Source organism: Orbicella franksi, chromosome 13 (assembly GCF_964199315.1).
Source record: "Orbicella franksi chromosome 13, jaOrbFran1.1, whole genome shotgun sequence".
NCBI lineage: Eukaryota > Metazoa > Cnidaria > Anthozoa > Scleractinia > Merulinidae > Orbicella > Orbicella franksi.
In genome coordinates, this window is record NC_138157.1 from 13108279 (window position 1) to 13121027 (window position 12749).

Sequence of the window (12749 nt, forward strand, 5' to 3'; positions counted from 1 at the left end):
TTGTTGGTGTCAGATTGCTCGACCGTATAGCAGGGTGCGGTCGGCCTCGTGACCTCAAAGGTCACAAAACATCATGATTATCGGTGAAGATTGTTTGACAAAATTAAGGAAAGCGCTGCTCTTGGTTCAACATCGCGACTGTCAAACAATCGCGTCGTCACAACGAAAAGATTAAGAGATTTTTTCTTAGAGGTAAGATATTCCGTTATTCGAGTATAATTCTCTTATTAATTGGTAGCGACAGTGAATGTCTGAACTAGTTGAAGAAAATTAGATTTCTCACCTCGCACTAATCCCCCACCAGCAGTCACGATATACCCCCACGTAAGGCCAACTGATATTTTCTAGAGGTTCTTTATTTAAACAAGAATGTTTAAAGAGCGGACTGTTATTGAAACTAAGCAGTTCAGGTTGGCTTTACCACCATTTTCATGGATAAAATTTCCGACTCCGGTGGACCCATTACTAATTAAACATGTTATGGGTTTCTTTAAGAGTAGAACCCGAGACCATAGATATCGAGGCCATCAGCCGAATTTACGAGCACAAGTACAATTGGAAAAATACCAAAACGACAAATACTCTGATTTTATGTGCAAAAAGAAGTCCTTAAGATGGAGTGCTGATAATTTGATTTATAACAAATAAAAGAAAGCAAATGTAGTGCAAACTCAGTAAAAATTAAAGTTGTATTGGGCTAAGTTGTTCACCACGGTTCGTCAGAATGGATGCTAGCATTACAATATTTCAGAGAAAATTATCTTATATGTTCAGTCCTAAATATCCCGATTCCACTTTTGCTGATCAAGACTGTGCTAATAAGCAGGAGAATGATACATATGAATTATTTCTTTCCATTAACTTAGTAATACTGGTTGTTCAAGAGTAAAGACAGGTAGTCAAATTGAAAATTAGAGAAAATAACTGGGGAGCCCACCTGTGGAAATGCTTAAGTGGTCAACTCGACGTTTGTTAATGAATTGAAGACAGCTACAATCAAGAATAAGCAATCAGAGAATAGTCATGTTTTAAAACTTGAAGGTGTTAAATGAATTTCGTTTAATTCTGATACACTGAGCCTGGGATGGAGGACATGGTAAAAGTTGGTACTCACTCCCCAGGAATAACAGTGGTTCAAGGCCTCAGTCTAATCGTCTATTTAATCACTCTCCAGGGTTAACCAGTTGGATGGGTTAAAACAATACTACTAATTAATGTCTTAATAACACCAGCTACTTTATATCGACTAGAGGACAGTTTTTATTCAATTGCTGGATTTCTGGGTTACTTTTGAATTTCAATTTGGGTCTATTTGGAGGGTTTTGAAGTCCCATTTAAGATTGAATAAAATGTTTGATCCATACTCTCTCGTTTTCAGCAACTTGATGGTTTCTAATCGCGGTAGGATGGTACCTATCCAAGTCTGTCTCAAGGACTTCATTTTACTGTCCGCCTGGCTTGTGATAGCACACGGCGGTAAGAGAATCAATAAAAGTTACATTTAAAGGCGAGAAGAAAAATTGGATTGGAAGTTGGAGCGTGTCTAAATTGCGAACCCACTATGTAACCGAAAATAACCACCATCTGTGTAGGTTAGGTGTTCTATGCATGCTGCACTACTTCGCAAGTGTCCCAGTGACAAAACGTCTATTTGTTTATCAAGTTGGGTAATGTACCCTGGCTTGCGTTGCAGGCGTAAACGGGGAGGGGGTAAGGGAGGCAAAAGCCACTTCCTCTCCATCAATTATATTCCCGTTTTATCTTCCCATCTCCCCCGTTTAACGCCCAGTGTACCCAAGGACTATGTCTTGCTGCAATGACATTCTATCGGCACTTGTTCCTGCACAGCCACCATTTTGTGTTCCCTGAAATTTCCGCTCGTGGTTATATAAATCGATAAAAATAAGAAAATGTTGTCTTTTTCGAAAATAAACGTCATAGTATACATAGCTGGATGAATATTTGGCAAGATAAAGATGCATTACAAACCTTCCTTACTGCGAAGAAATGAAACGTTTCGCGTTTTTCTTTTCTTTTCTCGTTTTGTTTTTCTCATAATTTGGTTTTTCAGCTACTATCAACTTGGCGGATGGAAATTTCAACATTACTGGTAATGGTGTAGATGGCGAGGGAACCTACTCGATCTCCGGTGGTACGGCAGAGATCGGTCTTCACGTGGTTTTAGGACAAATGGCCCAGCAGCAGCAAGTTGTCATCGCAGGAGACAAAGGTGCCGTAAACTCACTGAAAACAACCTCGCTGAGCGATCATACCGAAACGGAACTCACCTTTACTAAAGAAGGTAAAATGTTGCCAATAATTAATTACTCTTGTATCCTCTTGGAGAAACTCCATAAAAAGCGTAAGAGAAAGATCTTATGATATTACTAGGGTGAACATTATGAGTCAAGAATTTCTTTATAATTATAAAATTCTTTTTATTCTGGAGGATCGAATGTCGTATTAGTTAAGTCAGTTCATTGCTATACAGAAGAAACATGGGAATGTAGAGACGTCATCGACAGTAACTAATCTATCCAAGGATTTACAGTTGTAATAAACCACCTGGTCAGAGTGAAAGAAGTTCAATAGACACTGGCCTGTTCGTCACCAGGCGTCCTGTTAGTTCGTCGGTATAGGGTTTCATAAAGCGAATGATACACGGTTCAACATCGTTCAACTTTTGTTGATCAAATGCTGAACATTGTTGCGACTTGTTGAAACCTTGTTGCAACTTGTTGAATACTCATTGAACTTTTGTTGAGCAACAACTACACATTTTGGCGCGAATTTGAAATGGCGGACGAGGAAATGTTGCTGTAGCTTTGTGCTCGAGCGTTGTCGCCGTTATTATGAGGCGTCGACAAAAAAGACGAAAAAACCGCAAAATTTGGACCCGTGAATGGTTAAGAAATAGAACCATAATCGGAGCATACTACACCCTGCTAGCAGAACTCAGAAACTTAGACATTTCAAGCTACAGGTTGTTGTGATACTTCGATCTTATATCGCACAGGCACGGAAAAGTCTCGTACAGATTGATCAGTTGACTGGTGTTATCAAAACTCTATTCGAACTCAGCCGATTCCAATTCTTCGGCCGCCATGTTGATATTTCCACGACGTCACGTGACACCAAATTCGAAAACGGTTGTTGAAGCCGTTCAACAAGCGGTAACTTGTTGAACAGAATAGAGCCAAGGTCTATTTTCGTTCAACAACTTTTAACAACTTTCAACATGTTGAACGCATATTTCAACGTTCAACGTCACATTATACACTGTTCAACATTTGTTGAACAGCAGCTGCAACATTTGTTGCTCAACAAATGTTGAACCGTGTATCATTGGCTTTAGGGAGAGCGGAGTTTTATGGGAAGAAGAAGGAATGTCCAAAGGGCGATGCATAGAGATGAGGCAGAATACTTATGACTACGAATAAATGGTATCGTGTAAACTTACCGACTCAAACCTCGAAAATCGTTTCTAAAAGATTTGCAATAAATTGTCCGCAAAAAAAGTTCGGTTCACTCTAATATTAGTGCCAAATATAGCGATCGAAAATGTCAACAAATTTAATTTCTTTCAGATGAGGACTTTCTGGACCAAATGCTAGAGGAACACAACAAGCTTCGTTCAATTCATCTTTCCCCGCCATTGGTGAAGAACAGAAACATGTCACTTCAAGCCAAAGAATTGGCCATTCAATTGGCATCAGAGGCAAACCTAAGGCATTCTGACAAAGCCACTCGCATGGATCAAGGAGAAAACTTGGCAATGGGATGTACATCTTCTGGCCCTGGGATAACAGCCAAAGACGCAGCGAAGGAATGGTTTGTATTGAACTTACCTTCGAGTGGATCTAAAATGAATGGTTGATTTGGGCAGTGGTAAATGAAAATAACAGAATGATTAACTGAAAGAACTTCTAACCATTTATTAGAAAATCCACAGAATCGAACTGAAAATGGGAGAAATAACCCAGGGATTGACTTTTTACTGTTTACATTTATGAGGAATTATCGCGCTTTTTGATTGGTTCGTACTTATGATCTACCGGAGGACAGACCGGCTTAGATGATGTCATTGACAATTTTATGTTTCTTTGTTATAATTAGAAAACAAGTAAATTCTATGTAACTGTGGTTAAACCACAGAAGACGTCAAAATGTGGTAAGAGCGTCAGTGACAATCTCGCCTAACGACTCGTTGCCTCTTTTGTTTTAACCCTTACCACATTTTGACGTCATCTGTGGTCTATTACTGAACAGACACAGGGTAACACAGAATCTTTTTGTTACCATGAAATATTTGTATCACAGGTATGACGAGGTATGCAGCCACAATTTCTACGACCAAGCCTACCAAGACAAATCTGGGCATTTCTCGCAGTTAGTGTGGAACGCTACTCGAGAACTTGGCGTCGGCAAAGCCATGGGGACAAAATTTGGCATGAATTGTACTTTTATAGTAGCTCGCTATAGACCCCTGGGTAACATCGGATCCGAGTTCGCTCATGACGTTACCAAAGGGAACTTTGACTCGTCCTACTGCAGTAATGTACAACGAGACGTGTTGCCGCATCATGGAGCTGGGAAATCAAATATTGCTTCCAGGAAGTACCGATACAGAACCAAGATTCCTCGTTTTCCGAAGATTGTAATCTTGTAAACATCATATTGAGCTTCATTTGCGCATACATCACTGATGCGAAATTTCAACTTGATTTTCTAAGAAAGTAACGATTTTGTAACAGCGTTTAAAGCAGCGTTAGTTTATTTGCTAAAACAAGTAACATATTAAAATAATTTAGAATATCACCTGAAATACCTCATCTGCCGTCAGTTTTATAGAACGTTCGTGTCGAATTAAGTTTAAATACATTGTAAATTCCTTCTAATAGTGAACGGTTTGTAAGATTTATTATAAATGATGTCTGTTAATGAAATAAAGAGGCTTATTTAATCGCTTTGAAAGTGACATTAAACCGTAAGAAATTAAACAGTCTAAATTGATTTTCGAGGTTGCATGACAATACGGAAAATAACATGTCACTAAACATTTGGAAATTTCTACTTGCTTTTAAAAACAAAATTCTCGGTAATCCTGCGTTAGAGTTATTAAAAAGATGGTGTACGTACGGTAGTCCCAGTTACCGTAGAAACTGGTGATTAGAAGTTGTGCCAAGTTCCAAACTCAAATTATGACCGACGTTCGTTTCTTCTTCCATATGTAGGCCAATCTAAACTGCGTTGAAAACGCTGAGCTCTTATGGAGCTTAATTAAAAAAGCCAATTGTTATAGGGCTGAAGTGGTCCGCGATGAGACAGAGGATTGTGATTGGTTCGCTTAGCATTCCGAGTTTTGCTATAAAATCACTAAGATGGACCGCACGATCGTGAATTAAATTTGGCGACTTGCGTTTTCAATTCATTGCATAAGATAAATAGTTTTCAGCGGAGAACTCTTTTAACCCTTATGTTTGGAACACAATTTCAGTTAAATGTACCAAAAAATAAAAAAAAATAAAAAAAAATAAAAAAAATAAATAAATAAATAAACGCGAGAAACCAAAATAATTGCTTAACTTTCGCGCGCGCGTTTACCGGGGATGGATCGAGAAAATGTATCCGATTCATCAGAAGAATAAAAAGAGCCATTAGATTAAAAACTCTTTATTGAACTAGATTGTTCGGTCAGTCTTGCAGAATATTCTTTTTTGCAAGTTGATGGACCGGACCTCGCCTGCAGTTCGGTCCATAAATCTGCGAAATAAAAATTCAACCGACAAATTTTTCTCCAATACGAACCTCACGATTGTTCAATAACAATAATATAATAATTATCTGGATTTACAACCATATCAAAGAAAAAAATCCGCAAGACGTTAAACTAGAACAATTTGGAAAAGAAAGCATTCTCATTGAGGAATCTACTTTTGATGTTTCCTGTAAACAATTGTTCACTGAGGAAATGAAAAAAGCTTGTGACTATATCTCCTCTTTCTTGGCCCCGAAGGGCCGTCAAGCGGAGTACCATGATGCTCATATAGGAAAAAAAGGAAAAAAGGTGAATTGATTTTCTCTTGGTTATCATGGCTAGCGGTATTGCTCGTGGGCGCGTACGCACGACGGCGACGACAAGGATGGAGACAGGAGGGAGAGGTCAACTTTGCTTCCGTGGCCATGCGATTGCGCGCCCGATGATCTTGGCCATTATGACGTCACTCGTGAGCCGGTCCGTGAAGTTTCAATGGCCGCTAAAAAATGATACCAGAAAAGTTTTTCATCTGATGATTGCTCAAAGAATTTGAAAGAAAGCGATCAACAGCCCACAGGAATAAGATAACCTGTTAGTATTATGTCCAAAAATACTTTGAATTTCAAAAATTAGTCGTGAGAAGGCACAAAAACACGCAACATTTCGAGATCTAACGCGATTGAAAAATGAAGCTTTGCGCCTGTTTCTTGGGCGATATCTGGAGAACCCAACGATGAACAACACGAACACAAAAATATGATCTTGATATGGTTTAAACCGTTTGAATGGTGATGAAAACGAATCATTAAACTTATGCATAAAAATGATCAGTGGGTTTAAACCCATTATTTTGTAGACGATAGCATGGAGGACCTACTGATCAATACTGGAAACCCTCGAAATATGAGAAAGTATTAGATGGAAAATGTTCCCTTACAAAGACATAAAGTCATATGCTGGGTTAGAAAGTAAATAATGCACCAAAGAATTATTTTTCCGCGCTAAATTATCCACAAAACTGTCAACGATAACATTTTCTTCTGCGAAGCCAACCAACTGACGCAAGCCGAGCAGACGTGTGGATATCTTTATAGATGGTAAGATATAAAATCACTGTACGGGAGACCTAAATGAAACAGATGATATTCAGAACAACATGGACGAGACCTCTCAGCAGAAAGCTGCTTAATTTCGTGTAAAAATGTTCGTGAAATATGAGATCGGAGCAGGATCTGTTTCCTCGGGCGTCCGCATGCAGTGCAGAGATATTTCTTGTCTCGCACCTCTGACAAGAAAGGTATCCTAAACTGGTGCTTTGGGCTCTAATTTTTTATATATATATCTCAGTAAGTTCACTTAAACTTGTATAAACTGTGTAGGATGTCATATGGAAAGAACTAAAAAATACAGAATCTGGTTCCAAGCAGCAAGAGAATTACAGAGGAAAGAAAATATGAACAGGGACACTTCCTATGCTAAGCCATTGGCAGTAAGGGTTAACTTATCCAGGAAAAACTTGTTAAACCAAAATGACTTATTGCCAAAACAAAGAGTTCAGTAAGGAAGGTTATGACAAAGCTGGAAAGATCAATATCAGGTGATCTCTTTTTATAACCAAACCCCTTGTTTTCTAACAGTATCTGTCTTGAGAAACTGTAATAACTTTACTACCACTAAGTTTGAAATGATAATCAGTTATTTTCTTTATACTTAATGCTTTTAAATTTTCATCATAAATCTTATGTAAATAAAGATAGCTCTAACAATTATTTTACAAAGAAATATTCTAGAGAAGAGTGTCAGAGCTTGTACTTGTAAACATGAACCCCAACCCTGATTTCTCCCCAGCTTCATCCATCCCAGGTTCCCTGTTGCTTTTTGCATTGATGAGTTTATTATTGGCTTCAAGAGAATGATAAGCGTACATTTTCAGCAAATAACAAAAACCACAAACAAGATTGGGTTTTACATGTAAATGTTTAATTGACAGCACAATGACAACACATAGATAGCTTTCCATGGTGGTTGAGTGTATTTTCAGAAATGGGGCCTCAGTGCTTGAATGATCTTGCAAAGGTAGTGGAGGATGGTAACCTAAGGTTTAAAAAGATCAAATAAGACTCCTCTTAATATTCACCAGTTGAAAACTGGAGTAAATGTTTATAAGACCTCCCTTCCCTCTTTGGTTTTTACATCTCCCCTAACTCTTTTCAACAGCACATGTAAACTAAAAGATAAATTTCCTAATGAGATCTAGCACTGGGAACTCAATATGTATTTACGATTAAAAAAAGTAATTCTCACAATTAAACAATCCAACCCCATCCACCTTTTAAGTCCTGTCCAAGCAGATACAATGCGGTAATGTACAAGAGCTAATATTTTATCATAATTTATAAAACATAAAATAGCTCATTTGCAGTATCAATGTATTGAATTAAGGTCTTCAGATTTTCACATAGAGAAACTTTTTCAGCACCCTCACCTGCACAAAGAAAAAATAAAATTTCTGAAGTGTGTCATATAAACTACATCAAACACTCTCCATAAAGCATTTTTGGATCCTTACTTAAAGAACAGCTACAATATTGTTTTGGAATTAAAATAGATCAAACTTCAAATTCCTAAGTTGTTGATCAACTGTGCCAATTTTGTACACATAACAAGATCCAGCAACAGGAACTCAAGGTGACCAGAGTTTGGAACTCAAGTTTTGTTATATAAGCATACATGATTCCAGCCAACTGTGAGGCCCCTTATTTGGTCTCAAGTAACCAAGAAAGCCATTACCCCATTGACCCTAGCCAAGTTAACGTTCACCATTTTGTTGAGAAAGTGAAACACAAGTCACCCTTAGCAACATAACCAGGGTAACCCTGGTAGGCCTGATAACCTTTTTTCGTCAAAATACTATGACTGGCCTACCTGGGGCAACTCATGGTATGAAGAAATCAAAATTAACTCACAAAACCCCACAGTGATCAAATGACTGAAAGGAAGCCAAAGGAAGAAGGATAACTGAGCACTGGAACATGAAAAAAGGCTTACATGTACTAAGTAATTGAGGAGGGACAACTTCGTTTCATATAAACACTTGATAAAGTTGCCTCAGAAGGGTCTGAAAGGGTTGTCTTCAGTACCCAAGACCATATAAATGGGATCTTGTACTCTCCTCCACAGAGACTCCCTATAGGAAATTGAACATACTCCAAACTACCAGCCTACAGTCAAAGCAGCACAAAAGAGGCCTATGCTGAGGAGAGAGTACCTTGTATGTCAATATGTTTAAAGAAAAGTCTTACAAGACTAGACTGCAAACCATGGGTAAAATGTAGACTGCAGGCTTTTTAAGAACATCATATTCCCAGAGAGAGAGATTCAGCTAACCATACACTGGCTAACCTGAGCTGTATATTTCAGGCTAACAGCACTTAGATCTCTTTGAAATATAGATAGGACCCTGTGGGCACTCTGATTGGTCAAAAATCCATGTTTTATCAGAGTTTATTATACGGCTCTGTCTCACAAGGACTGGGAACTACTGAATTCACGAGTTTGATTGGCTGAAATCGATATTGAAAGCGTTCTAGATTTTCCCATCTAGACAGGTAATGTTTTGCCGTAAGAAAGTTGCAAACTAAAATACAAAGTCATTGGCTGTTTTCATCTAACAATATATATTTATGGAAGTGCCATAAAGCCTGATGAGAAAAAAAAGTAAACAGGACAAGCAAACTTTAGCAGAATTAATTCAGCTTATCGCCGATTCGCAAGCAAAAAATGATAGTTAGTACAAACCAGTTACATTAAACGAATTACATTATTCTTGTTTGTGCCATATAATGAACATCTTATTAACTGAGCTTAGTCGGTCTGTATGGGAGAATCTTGACCTCTGTTGTGTGTACAGACCTCACTGCGTTCGGTCTGTACTCACGACCTTGGTCAAGATTCTCCCATACAGACTTCCTGCTCGGTTAAGAAGAGCTAAATATAACATAGAAAAAGCGTGTTTTATTGTTTTGGGTGTGTAAATCTATATCATAAAGCAAATAAAGAAGCCTAAGCCATGTATTACACTGTGATAAAACACTCCAGACATTTGAGAACACTCCAGAAATGTAGAAAACACTCGCCTGTTTTCTACATTTCTATCACAGTGTAATAAACGGCTTAGGCTTCTTTATTTGTTAAATAAAGGAAATGGGAATACAATATATTTCGATTCTTAAAAAGTCTGCAGTCTGCATTTTAACCACCGCTGTGCAGTAGGCAGGCTTTAAGTCTCATTTGAAAAATTGAGCTTATGTTCTTGTTTGTGAAAGTTCTCATTTCCATCATTGTGGATAGTATTTCTGTTTGTTGGGCCTGTTGCTGGATATGTGCCGAGTACGAGATCGCAGATATTTCTTACTCAAATGAACTGATCATTTTTACTGCCGATTCTTCAAAATCATCTTCAATTACAATGTTTCCTTATACATGTAAGCTATTCTGTGACCAAGTTACACGTTTCTTTAAGCTACCGATCACGTAAAAAACGCAATTTTACAGAGCGAATTGTCAAAATTTTGCCCCACATATTTCCACCGGAGAGCGATGACAGTAACACTTGAAATACACTTTAAGCAAGATTTGTCAGTTATAATGAAAATCTGCTTACCTCTCAAGGAAGAAAAATGATAATGACTCCTTGAGATCCAAATACAATACCATTTGAAGCTGGAATGATTGGAGAAATCCGCCTCAAACAGTTGTATCAGTGAGAGGCGACGACGACATTTTCGAAAACTTTGTGCATTTGCGCGCCTCTTCGCCATGACGTCATAATGGCCATGATCATAGGGTCAGTCAAATCTGACGTGTTCACCTCTCCCTCCTGGATGGAGAGCAGCTCTACTCTAACATGCAGCCTTGGTTTAGAGCGTCCTTCTTTGACAGTGCACGTGGACATCCATGCTATGGTCACTTAATACCTGCCAAATAAAGGTATCCGCTGATCCGTATCACGCGATTATATCGCGGGCTCAAGTTTATAGCTTAATTTGACGCTGACGTTTTCGACTGTATCACGGGCTCAGGTCAGGTTAACTTGGTGTAATCAGGACCGCGTTATTCGGAAGCCGGTTAACGCTAACCCAGAAGTAAAAGTTAACTGAAGTATATATAAATTATTCAAGCTCAAAACAAAAGGTCAGAAAGAAAACCTCACCGCAAAGTTACAAAACTCAAATTAAAATTCTTGCTTATCCTGGGTTAGCTTCTTTGAACAACCCGGCCCAGGAGCTCTGCTTTTAGGCTTGGCTAAATCTATATACTACTTGTTTGTTTATTCTTATTTGTTCATTCGGTGGTCGCATTCAAGCCCTTAAGTGTTCTACATAATGTGCACGTGTTGAATACGTTTATTGTCTTGTGTTTTTCTTCCAACCTGCTCCACGTGCAAGAAGGTGTTTTAATTCACTCAAAAGATTGTAAGAAAATCCCAATGGTAAACAAAACCACCTATAAAGTATTATTTCTTCCTAGGTTCAAGCGATCCGCAACGTGGTTCAGTGGTATTCATTTTCAATATGTTTAAACCCTTAACTTGTTGTCATAGGGCAGCAATGGACTCGTCTACCTGTAAATAGCACATCCAATTAAAACACTGTTTCGCTGTAAAAAATGGATATAGTAATCACTCTCGTTCACGGCTGGCAAAACACGATGGTCCTAACTTGATACAAAATTACGGTCCTTAACTACGTCATGATAAAACTTCTAAAAAGACAGATTTATTAGTTCGAGCTCTTCAAATTGACCGGCACCTTACGTGTACGTGTAGAACGGGTAATAGTCGACCTGATGACCTTTCTGGGTGAACCTCCACAAACAGAACCACGAGGAGGGGGAAATAAAAAAGAAAAAAAAAGTATCCTCGATAATCAAGGTAAGATAGAGACGACCATTTTATGACTGTTTGTTATCCGCGGCAACAACATGAAACAGATAGACATTCCAAATACTTTTAAAAGCTATGCTTTGTGTTAAATTGTGTTTCGAATATGTAAGCGGTGGTTACAAACTTGATTATTACCCTACGTACTATGTTTATTGCTTACTAGAAACACGTTTAAATAATGATAAAAACGCATAATCGAATCTGTCAGTGCATCTAACACTGACAATCACCGCTTTAGACTTCATGGCCCTGCATTTGAATGCCGCACGGATGGTAGCCTATCTTTGAATGAATGTAAGATAATACAGTAGTTTTTGGGAAAGGACCTTCCATTGATTAATTTTGGACCCGACTTCTTTATCACTTACTCCCTCGAAGATTAGCCCTCTGCCTAGAAAGGCAAGTAGCTATTTTATTTAATGGCCAGCTTCTTCTGCCCATGATTTTAAACTGAAAGTGTAAACGCTATTCATAATCAACCATTTTCGCGAAGCATACGTGAATACATCGTTAAGGTTACTGTAGACCTTCAGGGGTGCCTACCGGAAAATGCTTTCTTTACGCGCTGCTGTAAAGAAAACTTCGGTAAACTATATATCATTGTAAAGCTAATAAACTTTAGAATGCGAAAATGACAATATATTTTGCTATTTTTGTTTTGATAGGCACGCGCAAGCCTTTAAACGCAAAAATGACCGCACTTGCTAAACTGAATTACCAGCCTTTGTGTTACCGAGGACATCCAAACTGACTGAACATTATCAATCAGGAGATGATGGGCTAACACAGTGTATGAGGCTTTTTCGATATTTCTATAAGTTGCTTAGGAAATCCCTTTTAAAGTTGGACAATGGAAAATTTGTGACTGCTTTTACTCAATGGGACATCACAGGAAAAAAGTATTTCGATTTTCGCAGAAGCCTCAAACACTTTGGTGCGCTAATATCTGACGAAGATTTTGACCAAGTTTCGTTGAAATCCGATAAATCTACATACCCTATTAATTCATTTGAATAGAGGTAATTCAGACAGAAATAAACCTTGAGT

The 12749-nt window shown here is 38.2% G+C and overlaps 1 protein-coding gene across 1 annotated transcript; it reads left to right on the plus strand.

Annotated features, from left to right (window-relative positions):
* LOC145465631 (uncharacterized) lies at positions 1-4971 on the plus strand. The gene is made up of 5 exons (XM_081449408.1): positions 1-192; positions 1379-1476; positions 2072-2302; positions 3588-3831; positions 4321-4971. The coding sequence occupies exons 2-5, from the start codon at positions 1386-1388 to the stop codon at positions 4667-4669; spliced, it is 915 nt and encodes a 304-aa protein (XP_081305534.1). The 5' UTR covers positions 1-192; positions 1379-1385; the 3' UTR covers positions 4670-4971.
* The last annotated feature ends 7778 nt before the right edge of the window (positions 4972-12749 follow it).